Genomic DNA, 24,660 nt, shown 5'->3' with positions numbered 1-24,660 from the left:
ACAAACAAGACACATATTTTCCAATCTATACAAATGATGTTATGCAAGCAACATTTAATAAATCATGGATACAATGAAATGTAATCATCTCTATGATTGTCTCTATGGCATATTCTAACATATCATCCACATAACACTCAAGTTTACCACAGACATATGTTATGCAATGCTACAAATTTTATAATCAATCGCAAAGAAAAGTTAGGTATGTCAGGTGAGTAGACATAAGTTCCAACTTCAGTATCCACAAAGTCAACACCAATTGTTGTTTGATCCAGCATCCCGTCATAACAAGCATGCCAACTAGTATATCCTTATACATACAACATTTCCAACAAAAAAGCGATAGTATGAATACATTAACATCATTAATCAAGCACTTCATGCAATTAATTAGTGCATGCTTGTGTAACCCATTTTGTTAAAATACAATAACTCCATCATATGATTACCCAAGAAGCTAACGACATTGCTATATGAGTTCATAGTCATAACCTTAGCTAATCATTTTAATCTCCTTCAAGAATGTAACCCATATGCATTAAGCTTTCACATGAGCATATGCTCCCAGCTTAAAATTCTCCTTGCACCAATTCCAAAAGTTGATAATAATAATAATAAATAAATAATAATAGATCTATCAAACACAATTATGCCAATTACTCATCGCAAGAAAATTTAGTCTATGGGGAATATTTAGCATTAGAAAAAGGCATGAGCTAGCTATAGTGTGTCAAGACAAGGTCTCTCTTTGTGCCCTACCTTTGGCACTATGTTTTGGCTTTTACAACATTTTTGTCTCTATGTAGGCATAACCGATGAGGAAAGTTGATGATGCTTCACCTTTGGCGTTGTCACTTTACCTCTATATTAAAAGTGTCTACGTATCGCGTAATTAATAACGATAGGATGATGTCGCATCTTATCATAGATATTGTATAGACATGCAAGGTGGTACATATATCATTACTATCATCCAATTAGATCCACCTAAGCTCAATAAAACGGTGTTTACGTATAAGAAGTTTGCACTAGGGGTACTATTTCTATGTACTAGGTGTTATAAGTTTTGCGCTTGCCATTTGAACAAATGCATAGATGATGCTATGATAATTAAATGTTTTTGTCATACATTATAATATATATTGCAAAATGTTTTGGTTCATGTGAGATGAATATTTTTTTAATAAAATTGTGCATGCTCATACATACAAATTTCACCCGCAAAAAAATACATAAAAATTTAGAATTGTTCTATTAAATACTTGAAAGAAAGAGTTGCAAATTTAGTACATAATTTGTATCAAGTAAACTTTACATTATGAATTGAGATTAAGGAAATATATCAGTAACTATTTGACCTTTAGTAACTTATTATTTTATAGAATGTCACTTTGGAGTCTTTTTCACAAACTTTGTTGGATTTTATTGAAAAGTAATGTCTTGGGCAAAGAGTGTATTATAATACCATGTCATGATGTGATTGCTGCTTGGTGATTTCTATGGTATTTTCTATTTCTAAAGTTTGATGGTTCATTTGCATTTCTCGGCCTGACTTGGTTTTAAAAGGTGTCATAGGAAATTCTACCTCGATAAATATTCTCTCAAGTGGGAATAGCTACAACAACTGGATTTACAAGAACTTTGCTTTCTATGGTGGTGATGGTGCCTACAATGATATACATATTATTATGTTTTACCAATATTATTTGTTCGCATGATTGTTTATACAGATACTTCAATTTATTTAGCCATTGTTCTTTTCTAAGCTTGCATATCACTTGAATATTGCTACCTTTTGAAAGCTTTTCTTTTTACTTGGTTGAAAGTAACTTTAGTGATACATACAAAAAAATCATTATTCTACATCTTTTAAAGAGTCATCAAAGTGTATCTATGTTTTTTAAAGATGACCATAAAACAAATTTCTAATAAGATATAACGAAATAGTCATCATATAAAAGAGAATATATGCTGGTGCACTAATGTTCATTTCCTTATCAAATTTCTGTTTAATATAAATAAATGTCGAATATTTCATGTATTTTTATGAATTTATAAATATATAGAATCTATTGATTTGCATGGACAAAGCTTTTATTAAGTTTGGCCACCAAGCCTACATGTTTAAAGCTAACTTTAGTCTTTTATGAGGATAAATTTCTCTTTTACGATATATGTTTTGGTGAAATGCTATAGTATTCCTTAGCTATGGTATCAAAATATTTTCATATAATTTAGTGTAGAATTTCATCCAAACTCATGTTGTAATTTAACGAGACATTATGATGTTTAAAAAGGTGTACTTTTGGTCATTTAACTCATGTCTTGATTTAGGTTGTTAGTTTGACATATATATTGTAGTTTCAGTTAAACTCATATCTTGATCTAGGTTATTTAGTTCAAATTGTACCTTATGGCTAAATTCGTTCTTACACGCAACCCCTCTACCAAATAATTTTATCTATAAGCAGAACCCATTGTCACATCTCATTTTTGTGTTCTCATTCATTTCCTCTCGAATGCTCTCCTATTCCTAACACTATAACCTTCGCTATTGGTGATGATTGTGGCATCCAAAAATATCTATGTTGAAACCACCTCTAATCACCCGAGTGTAGTCCTGGCCATCTCAGGCCCGGCCCTGTCGGCCCACCCAGGCCCGGCCCTAAAATCCAGGACCTAGGCCCGATGGGCTTGTTCGTGGGCCGGGCTTGGGCCTGAGTTTTGAGCCCATCAACAGGGCCTGGACGGGCTTGGGCTTGGCATATTGGCATTTTAAGGAAGAGGCCCGGCCCATGGCCCTAAGCCCTAAGGGCTTTTCAGGGCTTTTTATGAGATGGGCCAGGCTTGGGCTTGAAAAGTAGGCCCGTTGGTAGGGCCTGGGAGGGCCTGGGCCTCAGTTTTCTGCCATGGGCTTTTTTAGGCCCGGCCCAAGCCCGGCCCGGCCCGGCCCATGGCCAGATATACCCGAGTGTAGTCATCCATGTCAAGCATGGTTCCCTTCTTCTCAAGTCACCTAGTTTGGCCGCAGTCCTATTTTTGTTCTAGTTCTTGTATTTTAATATCCCATCCTTCGATGCTCAAGGGATCCACAATGGCGCTTCGTATAATAAGGTGAAGAGTTCCCTAAGTTGTAGCTTCCCATCTCGTCAAGGTTCCCCCTCTCTTCTCCAATTGTGCAATAAGCGAATCTCAACAACACATAGAATCGCTCTTGTCTCTCTTGAGGACCAAAAGGGTAAATTTGGAGAAAGATAGGTGAAGCGCAATACAAAGGGGCTCTCGCAGCAAGGGGCTTTGCTTTCACAATTTTCATCACCCAACTCAAGGGCTAGGGGTCATATTTATGGAAACCCATAAATATGACCGTTGGATGCCAAAAAAAGAAAAAAGGCTTGGAAGTTCTGAACATCACACTAAAAGTACCAAACAAGTTCAAAAGTTGAATAGTCATGGGGGGACAACTCCGAAAGTGTCCATAGCACTTGCAGGTACCAGATGGTCCGAAATCACCTTTGGAAGCCAACTACATGGAGGTGCCGGATGAAGATCATTCATAGGTGTCAGATGTTCAAAATAACTCTTGCTCAAAGGTATTTACCTAACAGTTCATCCTCTGAAAATGGCTTGGTGGAAAACGAATAGGTCACAGACCGGAGATTCCAAAAAACATCACTCAAATGTGCCAGAGCTATAGTGGAACTACACTGGTTGGAAAAACTTACTAGCTCAGAAGTTCCAGACATGGAAAACCCTTGGAGGTACCAGGCCTAAAAAGAGATATGCCTAAATGATGTGGTCCCTAGTAGTTATGGATAAGACTAAGTAGTTCCGAAAAGAAAATGTGGAAACAACTACTTCGCTCAACAACTCTCTCAAATCACTAGGCTTGATAGTTTAAACCAATTGGTCCGATGGTACCAGGAAAGTGGTTGAAATGAGATAATAAGAGCGGAAAAACGCGAGAGGTTGCTTCAAGATAGTGTATGTGCTCATTCGTAGTTCTAATGGGTGTGCCTCTATAGATAGTACGGTTGTCCTTAGATTCAAGTGGAATCTTGGATCCACTAAAATACGAGAGTATTACTAACTATTGAGCACTAGGCAAAATTCATTTTTGTAGTCACCAATTTTTTTCGACTTAGCATGGTGACATAATATGAAATTGTTGAATGAGTGGACCATGGCTCATGTACTGCTGGCCCAGACCCATATAAGAGATGTCTCGACCTAAGAGGAGGATGTACTCGACCCTGTCTGGATAGAAGCGCCGCCAGTGCAATTGAGCTTGATTGACTGATATGTCTCTCCTCCAATCCCACGTGGTATCAGAGCGTGTGGCTTGTGGAGAAGGCGGTGACGGTGGTGTTGGATCTGGCGAGGCGGCAGGGTGCAGTGTCGAGGAGGGGCGAGTCCACGCGAGTTACGTGCACTGTGGCGAGATTGTGCAGAGACACGGCGATGGCGGTGCTTAGTATTGAGGATTTTCCCGATTTCCTCTTGATGGTTCTTGCCGCTCCAGGTTTCGGGCTCTCCGCGACTTGGCAGAGGAGCGAGAGGTGGTGTTACTGTGGTGCTGGAGGCGACGAAGAGTTGCTGCTGATTGGAGGGGAGCAGGAGGCAGTGACTGTTGTGAGAGTTTATGTTGTTGTCTTGGAGTGTAGAGTAGGAGCTGGTGGTGTTGCTATTGCGTGCGGCTATTCAAGGAGGAAGGCTAGTTGTTATGCGGGGCTACATTGGAGGAACATGGCAGGTGGTTATGTTGTGGATATGTCAAACGACTTGGCGGAGGAGACCAAAATCATGGATTCAGTGTGGCCGGATGATGGATGTTCGTGTGGTGCAGAGAAAGGAGGAAGGCATAAAGGAGATGAAAGGATAGGAGGAGACCATGACCGTAAGAGGTTACATGTGACGAACCGGTGTGAGTTGTGCGAGGCATAGGAGGCGACGACAATTGGCGTTGGTTTGCTATGGACATGTGCAACAAGTATGTGGACGTAAGTGTGCGCTTTGCTACTTTCCCTTGGCGAAGTGTTGCAGACATTAGAGGATACATGCGATATTGAACAACATGATAGTCAAGAGGATACTAGTCCTCCAAGTTTGGCTCATTTTATATGTACAAATGAGGGCAACACTGAAAAGGCCACAATTGTTGTTGACAGAAATCTGGAATGGATACTAGACTTTGGTGCATCTCAACATGTTGCAGGTGACTTCACAGAATTTTAGTCATATGATCAGCAAACTCCCTCTCCAAGTAACACCCTATGTACAGGTGACAGGACATTGCAGACTATTAAGGCTATTAGGATAGTTCAATGTACACCTAAAATTATGTGACCTGCAGTCCTACATGTGCTAGCCTTCTCAGTCAATTTGGTGTCTCTAAGTGCTCTAATCAACCAGAAGTACACTTGACAAAGGAATGTGCTAGATTCGTGACAGCTCGACTAGAAGGAGGATTGGGACTGGAATAAGGCGTATGGGACTGTTGTACATGTACCGTGAGAGCTTTATCAGATGGGAAGCTTGGTGTTTGCGGCAGTTGTGGAAGAAAGAGGGTCCTCAATGATAAAAACATCACTTCAGAATGGCGCATGTATCCTTTGGTGAAATGCATAAGTTGTTTCTTGATGTAATGAATGGAGTAGACAAGAACAAGCTAAAGTGTGAATTGTGTGATAGCAAAACACACGAGGACGTCTTATGTAAGGGACTTAAATGTATATCCCAATTCATGTGTATTCACTCAGATGCGTGGACAAGTCATGTGGTGTCGGTTAGTGTTGTAAAGTATTGTGTGACCTTTATTGACTGCCATTCACGTATGTGATCGATTTGATGCATAACAACGATGAAACTTTCCAATGCTTCAAGAATTTTTATGCCTATGCGAAAAATAACTTCAATGTTCAGATACAAGTGATAAGAACTGATAATGATGTTGAGTAACGTGAACAATGTGTTTGGGACTTTCATAGCAGAGCAATGGATTTTGCATCAATCCTCATGTCCGGACACTCCTCCTCAGAAGTGGAGTGGAAGAAAGGAAGAATTGACATATTCTGGAGGTTCCCAATCACCGGTGTTTAATATGAATGTGCCGAAATTCTTGTGGAGTGATGTTGTGATGACTACGGCATACCAGATCAATCGCACATCATCAAGAGTATTGGGTAGTCACCTTCTGAGTTACTTCCTGGAAAGAATGATTTTGTGGTTACTCCCAAGCTGTTTGGTTGTTTCTTCTTTGTCAGGGATCACATGCCATCTGTGGACAAATTGGATCCACGGGTAGTCATGTGTATCTTCATTGGGTAGTTTTCTGGGCAGCGAGGCTACAAGTGTTGGACTCCTTCTGGATGGAGGACCTTTGTGAGCATGGATGTCATCTTTAGGGAATTTGAACCATTTTACGCCGAGAAAATTGATGTTAGTCGCTTGTTTGACAGTCTTGACTATACCCTGTCTCATGTGATAGGTCAAGAGGGGGAGAGTGGTGGTAGTTGTGGTGGTGCCGATTCAGTGATGCATCAACCAATTGATAGTGATATTTCAATATAGCGAAGCGAGCAGCAATCTCAACAACTGATAATACAACCGAGTGGGGACCAGTTGTGACTGATGGGATGCTGGGGTAGGCGATGCTCCCACCCGGATCGGTAGTTTACCAAGGTGGATATCAGAGCCAACATGAGCAACTAAAGGTGTATTCACGGAAGCGAGGTGATGGTGTTGCACATAAGGGGGGCAACTAGATCATCCAGAACTAAAGTTGTATTCCAGAGGCGAGGTGATGATGTTGCACATCAGGGGGGAACTAGATTAGCCATAGACAGAATAACGGGATAGTACGATGTGATTTGAATCTCCTCTGATGGGGATCAGGCTGAACATGAGTTAGTGACTACAAAAGGGTCAATTCATTTGCCAATTGCTTTGAGAAAAGGTATTCAAGCAAAAGTAGGGACACTAGAGGAATGGTAGGGTTTTTATGTCATTGATATTTGAAATTATGTCTCCTATGAAGCATTATGTCCAACCTACAAAGTGTTAGACTTATAATATAAGTCATGTACCCCTTTTGTATTTATCCCGTTGTATGAGGGGTTTCCTGCATATGTTCCACACCTGTACATGTATATATATATCGGCCTATGGCCTCATGGGAATACAAGTTGCTTATTCCTAACATGGTATTAGAGCTAGGTCATTTTTTTTTTGCACGCCGCAACTCGTGCTGATTGATCCGCCTCGCGACGCCACCGTCCTCTGTGGCCGTCGCTCTGTTCTCCGTCGCTCGTGCTGATTTCCCTGGTTCTGATCCAGTCGCCGACGTTATCTCCAGCGGACGGCCGCCCGCCCGATCCGGTCGCCCGTTTCCACCAATCGCCGGCGCCCTCCCGCCCAAGCTACTCCGTTCTATCCATCGCGCGCCACAGCCGCCGCTAGCCCCGTCCGATCCAGCAGCCGGCCAAGTAAATTCACGTATACGTCATCTACGTCTACGTGTTTGTTGCTTGAGAATCCATCAGGTTTGGTCTAGCTAGCTTTGCACTTCGTGCACAACATCGCTAGCCCCGCGCGCTACAGCCGTCGTTCGCCAAGCCCCGCTCGCCAGCCCCGCGCACTTCGCCAAGTCTAGTCGGTTCTAAAAAAATGTCTGCTGCATCGGGCTATGTTGCTGTCCCTCGCTGTCCGGTGATCTTTGATGGTACTAACTACACCGAGTTTACTGGCTTCATGCGCATTCACATGCGTGGCATCCGTCTTTGGGGTGTTCTTTCTGGCGAGGTCTGCTGTCCGCCACGTCCAGTTCCTTCGGTGGCCCCTACTCCGCCAACTCCATCGGTTCTTCCTACGGATGCTAATCAGGCCGCCAAGGATGCGGCTAAGCTTGCTGATGAGGCTGCTGATCATGCTTATGATGAGAGGGTTTTGGCTTATGAGGAGGCTCTTCAGACGTATCATGGTGCTCTGTCTGTTTACACCCAGTGGCTTGATGATGATGCTCGTGCTGCAGCTGTTCTCACTGCTAGTGTTCTGCCTCAGTTTGCTTCTGAATTTCTGGGTCTTCCTACTGTCTTTGAGATGTGGACCCGTCTTCGTGAGCGCTATCAGCCCTCTGGTGATGCCTTATACCTCTCTGTGATCCGTCAGGAGCATGCCCTTCAGCAGGGTGACTCTACTGTTGATGACTTCTATGCACAGAGTTCTGCTATCTGGCGCCAGCTTGATTCTCTCCGTAGTGCTGGGTGTCGTACCTGCCCCTGTTGCCAGGCTGTCCAGGCCAATTTGGAGTTTCATCGCGTCTATGAGTTCTTGTCTCGGCTCCGTAAGGAGTTTGAGCCCCGGCGTGCTCAGTTGTTTGCTCGTGGCCGTATTTCTCTCATGGAGGCGCTTTCTGAGATTCGTGCTGAGGAGACTCGCTTACGTGGTGCTGGTTTGCTGGAGGTTCCCTCTGTGCTTGCTACTCGTGCTCCTACGCCACCTGCTCCATCGACCACTTCTCGCTCGAGTGCTCCGCCGCTCTTGCCCACTCCTTCTGGAGGCTCAGGTCGCCCCCGTCCACATTGCGCCTATTGCAACAATGATGGTCATCTTGAGTCTCAGTGCTACACGAAGAAGAAACACCTGCGCAAGGCTCGATCATCATCTTCAGGGACTTCGTCATCTACCTCGACAGCTTCAGCCATTGCTTTGACTGAGCAGGATATTCTGAGACTTAAGCGTCTGCTCGCGGCTTCAGGTTCTTCCTCGACGGGTACTGCCGGTTCTGTGACTGATGCTTCCCGCACTGAGCAATCACCCTCTACACAGTCAGGTACATCCCCATGGGTTCTCGACTCTGGAGCTTCTTTTCATATGTCTTCTCATTCCTCCACTTTGTCCTCTCTTCGATCACTGGATTCTCCTATTCATGTCTTCACTGCTGATGGTACTCCACTTTCTGTTGCTAGTAGAGGCAATCTTACTACTCCTTCTTATTCTGTTCCTGATGTTGCTCATGTTCCTCGACTTACCATGAATTTGTTTTCTGCTGGTCAACTTACGGATTTTGGTTGTCGCGTCATCCTCGACGTTGACTCTTGTTCTGTCCAGGACCGTCACACGCACACTCTGGTTGGGGCTGGCCCTCGCCGCCGTGATTCTCAGGGTCTTTGGGAGTTGGACTGGCTTCATGTTCCTTCTGCTGCCACCACCATCGCCAGTTCTTCCGCTTCTGTTGCCTCTGTCACTGGTTCCTTCCAGCAGTGGCATCATCGACTTGGTCATCTGTGTGGTTCTCGGTTGTCTTCTTTAGTTCGTCGAGGCCTTCTGGGGTCTGTCTCAGGAGATGTCTCTTTAGAGTGTCAGGGTTGTCGTCTTGGCAAGCAGATTCAGTTACCATATTCACATAGTGAGTCAGTGTCTAAGCGTCCTTTCGATTTAGTCCATTCTGATGTATGGGGTCCGGCCCCTTTCGCTTTGAAAGGTGGTCATAAATACTATATTATTTTCATAGATGATTTCTCTCGTTACACATGGCTTTATTTCATGACTTCTCGTTCTGAGGTGTTGTCTATTTATAAGCGTTTTGCTGCCATGGTTCATACTCAGTTCTCTTCACCCATTCGTGTTTTTCGTGCTGACTCCGCTGGCGAGTATATCTCTAAGATGTTGCGTGGTGTTCTTGCTGAGCACGGGACTCTCTCTCAATTTTCTTGTCCTGGTGCTCATGCTCAGAATGGTGTGGCTGAGCGAAAGCATCGACATCTTCTTGAGACGGCTCATGCATTGATGATTGCTGCCTCTCTCCCGCCTCATTTTTGGGCTGAGGCCGTCTCCACATCCACCTATCTTATCAATATACAGCCTTCCGCTGCTCTACAGGGTGGTGTTCCTTTCGAGCGACTTTTTGATCGTTCTCCTGATTATTCGATGCTTCGCTTGTTTGGTTGTGTTTGCTATGTTCTTCTTGCCCCTCGCGAACGCACCAAACTGACCGCTCAGTCTGTTGAGTGTGTCTTCTTAGGCTACAGTGATGAGCATAAGGGCTATCGTTGTTGGGATCCTATTGGTCGTCGGATGCGTATCTCTCGAGATGTGACTTTTGAAGAGTCTCGTCCCTTCTACCCACGCCCATCTTCCTCGACTTTTTCAGTGCAGGATATCTCTTTCCTCACTTTTCCTAACTCACCTATCACCCCCGCCGACACTGTACCTCTCCGTTCCACTTCCTCTCCTTCTCCACATCTAGTTGATTTGCCGCCACCATCCTCCCCGGTCTCCTCGCCTAGCATGTCACCGGGTTCTCCACCTTCATCTCCGGTGACTTCCTCCCCGGTCTCCTCTCCCAGTCTGTCACCGGATTCTACACCTTCATCTCCGGTGACTTCTTCGTCGCCACCCCCTGATTCTACCTTGCCGATTCCTCCTTCTATTATTCCATCTCTTCCTCAGCATTACACTCGTCGTCCACGACCAGTCGATGCCTCTGTGAATGGGTCGTCATCTTCCTCTCAGCCTACTTATGGCTTGCGTTCTCGTCCTCGTCCGCCTGTTGATCGCTTTGGATTTCCCACCGCTGGTGCTGCTGTTCTTGAGCCGACTTCTTACCGTCAGGCTGTTGTTCATCCTGAATGGCAGTTTGCGATGGCAGAGGAGATTGCTGCTCTTGAACGCACTGGTACCTGGGATCTTGTTTCTCTTCCTCCCGGAGTCCGTCCGATCACTTGTAAGTGGGTCTACAAGGTTAAGACTCGCTCTGATGGTTCTCTTGAGCGTCACAAAGCTCGTCTTGTGGCTCGTGGTTTTCAGCAGGAGCATGGTCGTGATTATGACGAGACTTTTGCTCCTGTGGCTCATATGACCACTGTTCGTACACTTCTTGCCGTTGCCTCTGCACGCCACTGGTCTATATCTCAGCTTGATGTCAAGAATGCCTTTCTTAATGGTGAGCTGCGTGAGGAGGTGTACATGCAGCCACCACCTGGGTATTTTGTTCCTGATGGCATGGCATGTCGTCTTCGTCGCTCTCTCTATGGCCTTAAGCAAGCCCCCCGCGCCTGGTTTGAGCGCTTTGCCTCTGTGATCACTGCTGCTGGTTTTCTAGCAAGTGCTCATGATCCAGCATTGTTTATTCACCTTTCTCCTCGTGGTCGGACTCTTCTTCTTCTTTATGTTGATGACATGATCATCACGGGGGATGACCCCGAGTATATTGCCTTTGTAAAGGCCCGTCTTAGTGAGAAGTTTCTTATGTCTGATCTTGGACCCCTTCGCTACTTTCTTGGGATTGAAGTCTCTTCTACCTCTGATGGCTTTTTTATATCCCAGGAAAAGTATATCCTGGATCTTCTTGCTCGTGCTGCTCTTACTGACGAGCGCGTTGTTGAGACTCCTATGGAGCTCAATGTTCACCTCCGTGCTACTGATGGTGATCCTCTCCCTGACCCGACGCGTTATCGTCATCTTGTTGGCAGTCTTGTCTATCTAGCTGTCACTCGTCCGGACATCTCTTATCCGGTTCATATTCTGAGTCAGTTTGTCTCTGCCCCCACCTCGGTTCACTATAGTCATCTCCTTCGTGTTCTTCGATATCTTCGAGGCACGATCTCTCACCGTCTATTCTTTCCTCGCTCCAGTTCTTTACAGCTCCAGGCCTATTCGGATGCTACGTGGGCTAGTGATCCTTCCAATCGCCGTTCACTTTCTGCTTACTGTGTTTTTCTTGGTGGTTCTCTCATTGCCTGGAAGACGAAGAAACAGCTTACAGTTTCCCGTTCGAGTGCCGAGGCTGGAGGCTGAGTTGCGAGCAATGGCTCTTTTGACGGCAGAGGTGACTTGGTTACGGTGGTTACTTCAGGATTTTGGTGTTTCTGTCACTACACCGACTCTGCTTTTATCTGACAGTACAGGTGCTATCAGCATTGCACGCGATCCTGTGAAGCATGAGCTCACCAAGCATATTGGTGTTGATGCTTTCTATGTGCGCGCTGCTGTGCAGGATCAGGTTATTGCTCTTCAGTATGTGCCTTCCGAGTTACAGTTGGCGGATTTCCTGACGAAGGCTCAGACTAGAGCACAACATGGCTTTTATCTCTCCAAACTCAGTGTTGTTCATCCACCATGAGTTTGAGGGGGGGTGTTAGAGTTATAATATAAGTCATGTACCCCTTTGTATTTATCCCGTTGTATAAGGGGTTTCCTGCATATGTTCCACACCTGTACATGTATATATATCGGCCTATGGCCTCATGGGAATACAAGTTGCATTTATTCCTAACACCAAAGCATGTGTTGCTTCTCTTTTTAGATGAAAGGCATCGGCCCGACTTTATAAATAAAGCCAGCACGCAGTGTTCTCCAAACAAGCAGACGAACAATAACAGCAGCAGTACTGGTACATGGCTCCCAAGCCAAAACATGGCACGCAGGCCAGAATAAGAAAAGCACGCCAGCAGAGGGGACCTACAAGTTTCACTCTCCTCCGGGTTTGTGTTGCGACAAGGAAGAAGCAGTAGCCCGAATCTTCGAAGTCATCACATCAAAAGCCCTGTGGTCGACCTCCTTAGTCAATAATCTCCATTGCTGCAAGAACATGCAAGTTTTAAATAAGCAGTCAAAAGGTTTAGCCGGGAAGGTGTGTTCAATAGTAAACTTGTTTCTAGTAGTCCACAGCGACCAACAGATCACAGCAAACCCCACCCAGAAAACCCGTTTAGAGGTCCCCGAAAGGCCATTGGCTAGGCCCTAAGATCCGCGAAAGAGGAGGGGTTCCAAGACACGTGAAGCCAGGTCCTGATGCAACACCATACGAATTTGGCCAGGGCACACTGAAAGAAGATATGACCCGTGTCTTCGAGCGCACAACACAAAGCACATCTGTCAGAACCAGGGTCGTTCCGTTTACGAATCTGATCAGCTGCAGGCAGCCTTCCTCTAAACGCTTGCCAGAGGAAGATTTCTATCTTAGGAGGGATCCGTGAGTGCCAAATCGACTTAAATTTAGTAGTAGGAGAGCCTCAGACTAGTTTAGCATACAGGGAGTTCACAGAGAAGCGGCCAGCGGCAGAATGGGGCCAGACCACCGAGTCCTCCCCCTCCGAGAGCAAAGGGAAGTGGGCAACAAGGCACTGCCAGTCATCCAACTCTTCAGGACACAGAGAGCGTCGAAGGGCCAGGTCCCAATTATTCTCGAAGAGCTCAGAGATAGAGATCTTCGGGTCCGGACAATAAGAAAAAAGAACCAGAAACGCCACCGCAAGAGTGGACTCCCCATACCACCAATCCAACCAAAATCAGGTAGATTTGCCATTACGGACGACAAATTTAACCAAGGATTGAAACACGGGCGCACTTTGATGAGATCTTTCCAAAATTGAGAGCCACCCGCCGAAGGAGCAGGCATGGGGCTAGACACAGGAAAATATTTAGCTTTGAGAATACTAAGCCACAAAGGGTGCTCTGGGGCAGTCATGATTTTCCACCACCACTTGATGATAAGGTACTTGTTCATAATCGATGTATCAATGATGCCCAGCCCCCAAGGCTCTTGGGTCTGCAAATAAGGTTCCACTTCACCAACCTATACTTGCGCTTGTTATCAGCCAAATTCCAATAGAAGGCACCCCTATGCTTGTCAAAACTCGTGTGAGTCCCTCCAGAGAGTAGATAGAAACCCATCAGGAACATGGGGAGGGAGGAGAGGCAAGCGTTGATATGGGCAAACTTGCCAACCCATCAGGAACATGTGTTGCTTCTCTTCAGCAAGTGTCTCTTCCAACTGATTGTAAGGTAGCAAAAGCAGATCGAAAGTGGCGAGCAACTATGATAGAGGAGATGGAGGCATTAACTCAGAACAAGACATGTGTACTAATACCTCTTGCAATAGAAAAGAAGGCAATTAGTTGCAAGTGGGTATACACTGTAAAGCAAAATGCAGAAGGAAGTGAAAAGGTACAAAGCAAGTCTTATGGCAAGGGGGTACAACCAGACCTACGACATTGACTATGACGAGACATTTGCCCCATTAGCAAAGATGAACAATGTGAGGGTTTGGTCTTCGTGCAGGGTGGTCTTTACATCAACTTGATGTGAAGAATGCTTTCTTGCATGGGGACCTGCAGGAGGAGGTATACATGGAGATCCCACCTGGGCTCTCTACTTCTGAGACTACTTGCAGGGTATGCAGGTTAAAGAAAGCTCTTTATGGTCTAAAATAGTCTCCGAGAGTATGGTTAGACAAGTTCAGATGTGTTGTCAATAATATGGTGCATGGGAAGAGAAATGATGATCATACACTGTTCTACAGAGATGAAAAGGGAAAATCACTATACTTGTTTTATATGTGGATGATATTATTATCACAGGGGATGAAAAAGAAGAAATAGCAAGGCTGAAAGAGTGTTTGGATAAGTCTTGAAGTCACAGATCTGGGCCGACTCAAATACTTCCTGGGCACAGAGGTCACCAGGTCTAGCAAGGGGATTGTGTTATCTCGAAGGAAGTATACTTTAGATCTCCTAAGCGATGTAGGAATGCTAAGATGTCGGCTCTCCTCAACTCCAATTGATCAAAACCACAAAGTGATGGCTTAGTCAAGAGAGCTAGTGGATAAGGAGAGGTATCAAAGATTGGTTGGGAGGTTGTTGTACTTATGCCATACACGCCCCGACGTTGCTGCGGAAGTGGTAAGCAGATGCATGGGTGAACCTAGGAGTGATCATCTTTAAGCAGTGCACATGATTATGACGTACTTGAACGGGATTGTTCTTTGAGGGTAACAAGCATCTTGTTGTGGATAGGTACTGTGATGCAGATTGGGTTGGTAAGTTTCATGCACTAGCCAACGCAACCAAAAGTGCGAACTGATGGAAGGACTAGGCAATCCACATATATACTTCAACACCTCCTCGCGTGTGACACAGGAAGTTAACATGTGAATAGACTCAAAGATATGGCTCAAGAGGCATATACTTAGACAAAGCGGGGGTGACAACAATTTTTGGATAAATAACAAAAGTGAGGACTTGAGCCCAAGACCTTAGGCTATGATACCATGTTAAGCTTCATGCAGCCAACACAACCAAAAGTCTGAACTGATGGAGAAGGCAAGGCAACTACATATACACTTCAACATGGGCAAGTTGCATAGATGAATGTAGATCAACCTTGGGATTTTGTTTCCGTGTTGGTTGGAACTTAGTATCATGAAGAAGGAACAAGTTGGTTTGTCTAGGTCAACTACCAAGGCTGAATATAGAGCTATTGCTCAAGGGCTAAGTGAGATGTTGTGGAACATAAATTTATTAGAAGAACTAAAGATATTAAAGACTAGTTGTGCGAATGTGTGGTGTGATAACAAATCGGCAATCAACATAACAAAGAGTCCAGTGCAGCATGATACAACTAAGCATGTGGAACTAGACAAATTCTTCATCAAAGAAAAACTAGATGCTGGGATCATCAAGATAGAGCATGTGAGTTCAGGGCAACATAATGTAGACTGCTTCACAAAAGGATAAGGAACTAAAGAATGCAATTTGGCGTGTGACAGGATGGGAATGATAGATATGTATAGCCCGTCTTGAGGGGGTGTTGAATGAGTGGCCCATGGCCCACTACTGCTACACCAGGTGGCCCGTGCCCATATCAGAAAGGTGCTCGACCTAGAGGAGGATGTGCTCGACTCTGTCTAGATAGAAGCACCACCAGTGTAATCGGGGTCGACTAACCGGTATGCCTTTCTAATCCCACAAAAATAGACTCAACAAAATAGTAAGTCCCCTTGGTTGTCTCACCATTAATCATGAAAACTCATTAGCTAGCTTAGATGCACTTTTCGTGTATTTTCTCATGTGCTGGCATTTATCTTTTAGGACAAACTTTCTTCATCCTTTTTCTCCTGCATATGTCCAACTGTAGCCAAGCATGCTAGAGACCCCTGGTGGGGCCACGAATGAAGAGCGACAAGGATTGGACTGCTACCAGTAAGGCCCTCCAACAGAAAAACATGGACATCCTAATCCTGAAGCTAAACATGACGATTCTTCATCTCCTGATTGGTTATGGGAATTGCATTTATCTGGTTGGCCCCTCGGGTGAAGCCCTAAGGTTGTGAAACACTAGAAACTAATAGAGCATTAGTATTTTCATCTATCTAAATGACATGAGGTGCTAACCCAAGTATGGCATCACATGCCTAAATACATCCCATTTCCCATTATTGGCCTTGACATTTGCGATGCACCTCGATGTCACTCCTTGATATTAAGATTCGTACTATGAGGTGTCTCTGAGCCAAAGGGCTCTAAAGTTCATATCAAGAGGGTCAAAAGGCACTTAAATTTGTTGCTCACCTCTGGGTATGGAGACAGAGCATGAAAATTGCACCATTCCATTCAAGGGGGGGTCACATTAAGCATAACCTTCAATTTATCAGACATACACTCTTATACTGATGGATATGTAGTAGAGACAATCTACTAGCAATAATGGTGGCCACTTGTAAAATAATTGGACCACCGCGATGCTCGTTACATGGGATCCCTTGATAGCATAAGTCCAATTAATACATCACCACATTCGTGCAAGCGCTCCCCACAATCATGCCTTGTTGCCATCTAATAAACAATCAAAGGGTCCTAATGTTTTTGTGAGGGGATTTTAATGTCATCGTAGCTCTTGTCCACTGAATCATGGTATGGTCATATGGGAATCGAGGCTTCTTGAATAACGTAGCCCCCTTGCATTGGAGATTTTAAGGCATGGGCTCATGTTTTCTAGCATGGTATGTTATTGTTCTCATACTACGCTTATGATATTGTAATCATCTAGGTTGAAGAGAAAGTTGATGGTGGTATGTGTTCCAAAAGGTCACAGTGAAGAGTGGTAGATCGAGCCTATCTCAGTTCAAAGGTTGTTCCAAGCTTCTTTTGTGTTAATAATGATAACCCAAGGATGAAGATTTATGTTGGATCCTATTGCGGATGCTTGAAAAAGGCGAACTCACTGCTCATTTCAAGAGCTTTCCGAACATAGGAGGTACCAACAAGACATAATAAGGGAAGGTTACCCTCTATTTTAGATGGAAATCGATCTCACGACACAGAGAAGATATTGTGGCATGCTCATAAACTTTCGGGCAAATCCAACTTGGTTGCTTCTCATTTCTTCAAATTTTCTCCTAATCTTACAATAACATCAATAGTTTGAACGATGATTCTTTGAGAGGCTTTCCTTTGGAGGATCTTCAACTTTATGATGGGTGGCGAAATACTAGCTATGGCTTCTTACCACCTACTAATCTTAGAAGTGTTTCAATCAAATGTTTCTTCCAATTAGCTCTTGATGGTGGTTGGTCCAAAACATACTCCAATGCAATTATTCCCACAAGTTCACTTGCCTTCTCCAATATAATTAAGCTAGTGATGCATGCATAGGAACTACGCGTAGTTTGATGGTCACTTCAACATTAATTTAGTGTCACTAGTGACCTCTTAAGTGTGGAATCAGTCACATAACTTGTCCCTTTAAGACTCCTTTTGGGGTGTTCTCAAAGACTCTCCCTTGACAGCATGCTTCGTTGACAACGATGCTTCCCTCATAGGGGCAATACAATCACGAGTCCTTCCTGAGTGGTTAAAGTATCTCCACATGGGTTTGCTTTTCTTGTGGCTCACATCCATCCCGGATTTGCACAAATGAGTGACATAGAACAATCTCATGAGTCAACCACATCTGATGCAGTGGTATCCAATAGTTTTCTTGTGTTGTGGACTGTACACATCAAAGGCCAAGCTCATGCACCAACCCTTTTACACCTTTCAGGCAGTCTTACTCGGACTTTGTGAGTGCAAAGTGATTTCTCTAGGCAAGTCTCAAAACCTAGGGAGGCTTCCATGTTCATTGTCAACACAAGACATGCAGACATTTATAAAAGGTGAATCCTTTCAGCTCATTTCGAGGGACTGTCCAACACAGGAGGTACCAATAAGAGAAACGAAGGGGAGATTACCCAACATCGAGCTCACGACATAGACAAACTATTGTGGCATGCTCATAAACGTCAGGGAAACCCAACATGGTGGCTTACCATTTCTTCAACTTTTTTACTTCAATAGCCTCAATAGTTTATAGGATGATCCTTTGAGAGACTTCCCCTTGGAGGATCTTCAACGTTATGAGAATGTTGGGGTAGTTCCCATGGCTTCTTACCTCCCGCGAATCTTAGAAAGTAGCTCGAATGAAACATTTCTTTCAATCAACTCTTGATGGTGGTTTTATCTAAAACATACTCTGATGCAATTGTTACCACAAGTTCGCCTAGCCTCTTCCAATATGATTTCCTGCATGTATAGGAACTCATATTACTTGATGGTCGCTTCAAGACTCATTTAGTGTTACTGGTGACCTCTGAAGTGTGGAATTACCAATCACATAGCTTATCCATGTAAAACTCCTTTTGGGGTATACCAGGGGACTTCTCCCATCTCTACTTGTTATAGGGTGAGAAGTTTCTTCGGGGCAAGTTAATGACTTAAATATTACTTCACCATGGATCTTTTAGGGCGCTTTCACAAGAAGGTATGCTTGTAGTCATTAACATTTCTTGGAGTTAGGAACCCTTACCATATCAAGTGCATGGACTTCATATGAGAGTTGCAAATACAGTGGTTGTTCAAACCCTCGTGGTGCACCACACGATGTTGGTGTGCATGACCTAGGCAGGTATGCTAGACTCCACAAGCTTGCCTCATGAACAAGGTGCCCAATAAGTCTAGAGTCATTATGGTGATGTAGATGTGTTTGATAGCATATTTGTTGTGCGTCATACTGAAGTAGGAATATTGAGGATATCAACATATTCGACTGCATTTTTAATGTGATGCATCTTGAAGTTGTACCATCCATTTCGACTGACAATGGTCATCATGTAGGACTATTTCTTGAGCTATGTAGGGGCTTTCCTGGAGATCTAAGCTAAGTTTGGTGCCCGATCCGCCTCGGAGTATAGAAACCCCACCCACTATGAAGATAGATGCCCCCCTTTTGCTCGAATTGCCTACCACCATCTTGAGCTCACCGCATTGCACCCACGGCGAATGGAGTGGGTAGATTGACAACCTATGTTTGTTACAATTTTGATAGTTCTACGAGGGAATGCTTGAAGCCCTATATTATCGATTATGCTTCTATTGGGAAAAGTGACTTCTCTTAGGTGGCTAAGAAAATATCTTGAACTTCTTAGAGTCAACCTCACCAGATCAACTAAATCTTACGTGGCTAAGAGGTCGGTCTTATTGAGGGTCCTAGTTTTCTTGTAGTTGTTCTAGCCCTTCTCCAAGGATGATGCAAACGTTATGGAACCAAAGAAAAACATTGAGCGAGGGCTTGTGAAGATGACACACTCTAAAGTCTAAAAGGGAGACAATAATATTGTTCGAAAGGAATGTATATGTGGTTTAATTTCTCTTCTTATATGTGTTCTTACCTACATGCTTAGAAGGTATTTATGAACATCCTTACTAATCTTATCCATATAATGGTTCGTAGCTACAAACTTGATAGAAGTTTTAGCCGACGGGGGCAAGTAATACCATACATGTTGGGTATTGTACTCTAGGTCAAACATCTTTCCCAAAAGCCCAAACTCTTGGGCGAAGACTTGGAGAATGCCGAGGGGAAAACGTCTTCCGGGAGGCAAACAGCCTTCGGGCCTAAACCTAATCATATATCGGGCCGGGTTTAAGGCCGGGTTTGCCAAAGCCTGATCCTTAAACTACAAGCCTTAGCCTAGCCCAGAGCCCGAAAATATATCTTTTCTCAAACCCGAGCCCGGCCCAAAAAGTTGCGTGAAGCCGAAAGTCCTGACTGAACACTATTGTTTAGCCTACGCACGTGCAAGCCCGGCCTGATAATCGCGAAAATGGAAGCCCAAGCCCATCCCAAATACTCTTTTGGCCGGTAAAATGAACCCAAACCCGGCCAAAAAGGCAAAGCCTGACCGGCCCAGCCCATTTTTTTGGGTCGGGCTCGGGCTGGGTCATTGGGCTGGGCTGTCCATCATCAGGTTTACTCGGGCCCAAGGAGGGGGCTTTTATAAGAGAAAAGTGGTACAAAAGTTTCTAAATTTACACTATGTAGCTATTGTTTGCACAGGTTGAGATATGATGAAACTACATGCAGGTCTTCACCAAATTATAAAAGAGAAAGAGTTGAATTCTATTTTACTGTTTCTCCTCAGTACTTACAATTTTTTTTTAAATCGCCTTTCAGAGTCTTACATGCAGGTCTTCACCAATTTTTTGTTGGAAAGGCATATATGCAGTCTTCACCAAATTCTAAAAGAGAAAGAGATGAATTCTATTTTACTTTTTGCCCTCAGTACTTAGTTTTTTTGTTTGAAGTCGCCTGTCAGTCTTACATGCAGGTCTTCACCAAATTTTTATTTGAAAGACCTATATGCAGTCTTCACCAAATTATAAAAGAGAAAGAGATTAATCATATTTTACTGTTTCTCCTGAGTACTTAGATATTTTTGTTTGAAATCGCCTGTCAGAGTCTTACAGCTTTAGTACAGTGAGTTTCCAAACGTTAATGTGGTACATTTGTTTTCAGCATCGAAGGTACATATGATCGCTATCAGAGATTTGCAGGAGCTGGAACGAATGTGAATGGAGGCGATGCAAGTAGCAACAATGTAAAATAATCTATAGCTTTTCTTATTGCATATCTTAGAGCTTGTTTAGGTGTGGAATATGCAACTGTCAAGTATCATGGATTCTATCAGTCTATATTTCTGAATTTGCCATGGAAGTATGATGTGCATGATGAAGTGTCTGTGATCAAGGATTATGTCACCTATGATGAAGTGTTTATAATCAAGGACCAGCAAAATGAATACAAATATAGGTTTTTTGGGTAGCTACTAGTTTATCCAAATAAGCCATTTATATTCTATAACCTAAGACTATAATTGTAATTACACCATTTTGAATCCATGTTATCCAAATTATATGATTGTTTATATACTTACATATCTCTGACACAATATTTTGGTTCGGGACCAGGATGGTGATCCTTCAAACATACAGTCAACGCTTAAAGAGATCGCTTCCTGGTAGCCCTTGAGACCTTTCATAATCTCTTCTAGTATGTTATTTACTGTGTTTTTACACAAACTGATTGTGTGCAATCCTGCAGGTCTATTCAAAACAATGCTGATGTCTCAGATGCTAATAAGCTAGAGAAACTGGAGAAACTCCTGACAGATGCTTTGAGGAATACAAAATCCAAGAAGGTACACTTCAATGGCTCTATTGACACCTGTAATCAGGTTTTGTGTCAATGCATCAAGTCTCTGGTTCCTGTTGGTTTGCTCCATCAGAAAAATGGCTCTGTTTTCAGCTATTTTCACTAATTCAGTAGCTCACAGCTTTATCACTATCTTGGTTTCCAGTCTTGCTCTTGATGCCCTAACTAGACATAACTTAATTCCTGCTGAACATATAATGTTATTATCTACTGATGTAGGGTATGCAGTTTCCATTTTTATTATCAATTCTACTATAGCAAAGTTAAATAAAGTACTTAGATCTTGAGATAATGGGCTGAATGTGTGTGCTATATTAGAGCCTATGTGTTGGTAAATGATAGGTAGAGCAAAATAAGCTCACTGGATACTTCACTATGGATGTGACTGCCTTTGATAGTTTCATCGTAACTCAAAAGGAGTCAACTGCTAGTAGATTTTCTAAATTCAGCATAAGAACCTGTTTGGAATGGATGTATGGCATCGGTATTTAGCTCAAATCAGTGTATCCATGCCAAACAGGGCATAAAGGTTTGTGTGCTGCCCTTGATTGAGTAGAACTGTACTTGTGGATATGATCCAAGCAACAGACACACATATGCATAAAGAAATCTGACCTCGTGCCAAAGATAATGAAAACCTTGTGAGCAAGCTTTGTTTGGTAGGACTAAGTTAAGTATGAACATTCATGTGATGTCAAAACAGCAGATGCCAAAATATCTTCTGGCTATACTGGAATCAGGATACTCTTGAAGTTTACCGTAAGCCAGTGACAAGTGGGTTCCTTTTCCATTTATCTGAGAATTGTCTAGGTTATTCCGTAGCATTAGTAAGCCGGTTTGCATTGCAGGCTGCCTGAAATGACAGAACAAAATGGAGACATCAGAATAGATCCCTGTCAGTTACCAGCAAATAGGAAACTAAGTTTTGAAACAGAACCTGGTTGGAGCGTTAAATCAATACAGAGACTATTTACAAGGCAATTTAGTGTACAAACTAAAAACAAAGACAAAATGGAGACATCAGAATAGATCCTCTGTATCCATGTACCAAGATTATTTACAAGCTTTGCTTTCTTATTTGGCTGGAGTGCAGATGTTGGTGCAACAAAATAGCGGCGCAAGCACGAGGGGTGGTGAGAACTCCAACGGTCCTAGGGGACAGAAGAAGCGAGGAAGGACCTGAGAGCAGTCATGTGATGTATCTGCATTTGGTACAAGCAATGCTCTGTTTCCTGATGCAACACTCTTCCCCAGTTGGGTATGAAAGAGTTGTCAGAGCTGCTGCTTGTAACGTGTATGGCAGTAAGGGCAAATTCAATAAAAGGCTAGTGGGTTGTTTTACCTTGTGCCTTGTTCGAGCTATATGTGATATTTATGTGAACCTATCAGTCTGTTGTCATCCTTCGCTATTCCTGTCGTATGGAACTGAATGGGAAATCAGTTTATGTGGATGCACCTTATATATAACCTAATGCACTTATTTGTGTCAGTAAGTGAAGGCTGGTTTGTGATCCCATAATGCTGATGTGAGATGAAATAAGTGGTTCCCCGAAAAAAAGAAGATGAAATAAGTGGGAGCCTTGCAATCCGTCAAAAAAGGTAGTAGCCTTCCTGGATGATGAGATGTGGACCTACCTTCTGTTGCATTTGCCGCTCCAGAATTTGCAGCCTCTTTGTTCTTTTCTCTTTGGGTCTACCAGATTGGGCTTTGGGCTGGGCCTCTTGATATTAGTGTTTTGCTGAATCTCGATGGACATGTTATGCAGAAAGCATGTTTTCGTTTATCTAGTGCGTTGAGGCAAGACAACAAAGTTCAGCTTTAATCCCGAAGAAATATGAGCAATGCCATTCTTCCCTTTTTTGAGGGAAAGAGCAACGTTATTCTTATACACTAGTTGTACAAAAATCATACGGACTGGTCCCATTTGCTGTCAGTTATTCCCTAGTTTTTTTTCAGGTGGTTACTGGTTCTCTCGCAGCATGTAAGTTTTCCGTAGAAGTTGTGCGTGGATTTGTGAAAAAAAGAATAATGCATAGAGTTGGCAATTTATTTCACAGATTTGCTAATTCTTAATTGACCTAGAATTCGAGTACCTTCCATCTGACACTGAGATTTGTGCAGATATTTATTTTTCTAAGCTCTAAAAACAAGCAGTTTATTTTTTTCACTAGATGAACAATTTTTAATAACACAAGCAGTTCATTTTTTACACTAGATGAACAATTTTTAGTAACACTGTAAATATTTTCGTGGATGTGCTTTAATTAATTTGTAAAACCGGCCGAGTAAGAAAACATTTCGAAGTGTACAGATCGGCCGTGTGAACATCGGGGAATGGAATAATACGGGCGAGCAAAACACACCTGACACGGTGCCGGCGCCGGCAATGGCGGCACGCCCATCTGCGAGCTCGACCACGTACGGTGCGGTCGCTGCACCGATTGCCTCGCCGGGACGGGACCGAACCGTGGATGCGCCGCGCCGTCCTCCTTCCTTCCTTCCTCTTGGCCTCGGGCAAGGACGCCCTCGCTCACGTGCGCTCTACTGCATCGCAACATATAGTCTGTGTCATACGGTAAATCCACAGAAGATCGACGCGCGTGAAAAGGTTGAGCTTTGTGGACGAACCCTTCATCTCATGCCGCGGCGATGGAAATCAAACCCCCGCTCGTGCATATCATGAAAAATCAACAACAGCACTTGTCCATGAGACGAGCAACAACATCAACCAAAGCAGCAGAGAACTCGAGCAGCAAAGAGACTGAAGGGCGGGAGAGGAGAAAGTCGAGAAGAAGCAGCAGCAAATGGACGGGGAGAGAAGGGGGAAGGAGGCAAAGATAGATAGCAGCTCCAGGCCAAGGAAGGAAGCCGCGTCGTAATAAACAGGCAGCAGCTTGGGGCCTGGCGCCGGTCCGTGCCCACGCGCGCCTTGTCGCGTGGCGGGTCTCCGCGGTTGAAACGTCGGGCGCTGGTAGAGGCATACGTTTCGACCGGGCAGAGAGTCGAGTCACGCTGCCTGCCAGGGACATATGCGTCATATGCCCCGGGGTCACTGTGCGACGTCCCTTCCATATCGGGCATGTCCTCCCGCCGACAGGCCTTTCACCAAAAAGGCAAACTATCGACGGCGGCGGGTTGCCCCTTGGGCTGTGCCCCGGGTCAAGCAAGCAGCTACTACTTGGACTGACTGGACATGTAGTATTGAATGTAGTAGTACAGGCAAAGGGAGACGCCGCACGAATCTTGGCAAGTTGGCATACAGGGGCAGCCATGCATGTGTGTGACTCGACTCGAAAAAGGGAAGCAAAGAACGAATTCGTAACGGGACGAAAGCAGCGTCAGCGAGCTTA

At 44.0% G+C, this 24,660-nt stretch overlaps 1 protein-coding gene and 1 long non-coding RNA gene across 3 annotated transcripts in view; one reads left to right on the top strand and one right to left on the bottom strand.

Moving 5' to 3' along the window:
* The window catches only part of LOC125545783 (MADS-box transcription factor 51-like), a 41,433-nt gene extending 18,635 nt beyond the window's left edge, over nt 1–22,798 (top strand). Inside the window, exons 2-5 of one of the 2 annotated variants that reach the window (XM_048709818.1) lie at nt 20,614–20,695; nt 21,066–21,115; nt 21,199–21,295; nt 22,403–22,798. In XM_048709818.1, coding sequence (XP_048565775.1) covers nt 20,614–20,695; nt 21,066–21,115; nt 21,199–21,295; nt 22,403–22,492 — 319 coding nt within the window. In that variant the 3' untranslated portion in view covers nt 22,493–22,798. Of the gene's footprint in view, nt 1–1,569; nt 8,834–9,111; nt 9,236–20,613; nt 20,696–21,065; nt 21,116–21,198; nt 21,296–22,402 lie in introns of those variants that run through there. The other variant, XM_048709817.1, reaches the window with a different exon arrangement.
* On the bottom strand, nt 21,907–24,368 carry LOC125545784. Its single transcript, XR_007300223.1, has 3 exons — nt 23,939–24,368; nt 23,674–23,854; nt 21,907–22,162 (listed from the first exon to the last, which is right to left on the bottom strand). It is a non-coding gene; the product is annotated as an uncharacterized LOC125545784 (long non-coding RNA).
* Nucleotides 24,369–24,660: the final 292 nt, after the last annotated feature.

The sequence above is a fragment of the Triticum urartu genome, chromosome 3 (genome assembly GCF_003073215.2).
Source record: "Triticum urartu cultivar G1812 chromosome 3, Tu2.1, whole genome shotgun sequence".
Taxonomy (NCBI): Eukaryota; Viridiplantae; Streptophyta; class Magnoliopsida; order Poales; family Poaceae; genus Triticum; species Triticum urartu.
This window is presented reverse-complemented; position numbering and strand designations above follow the sequence as displayed.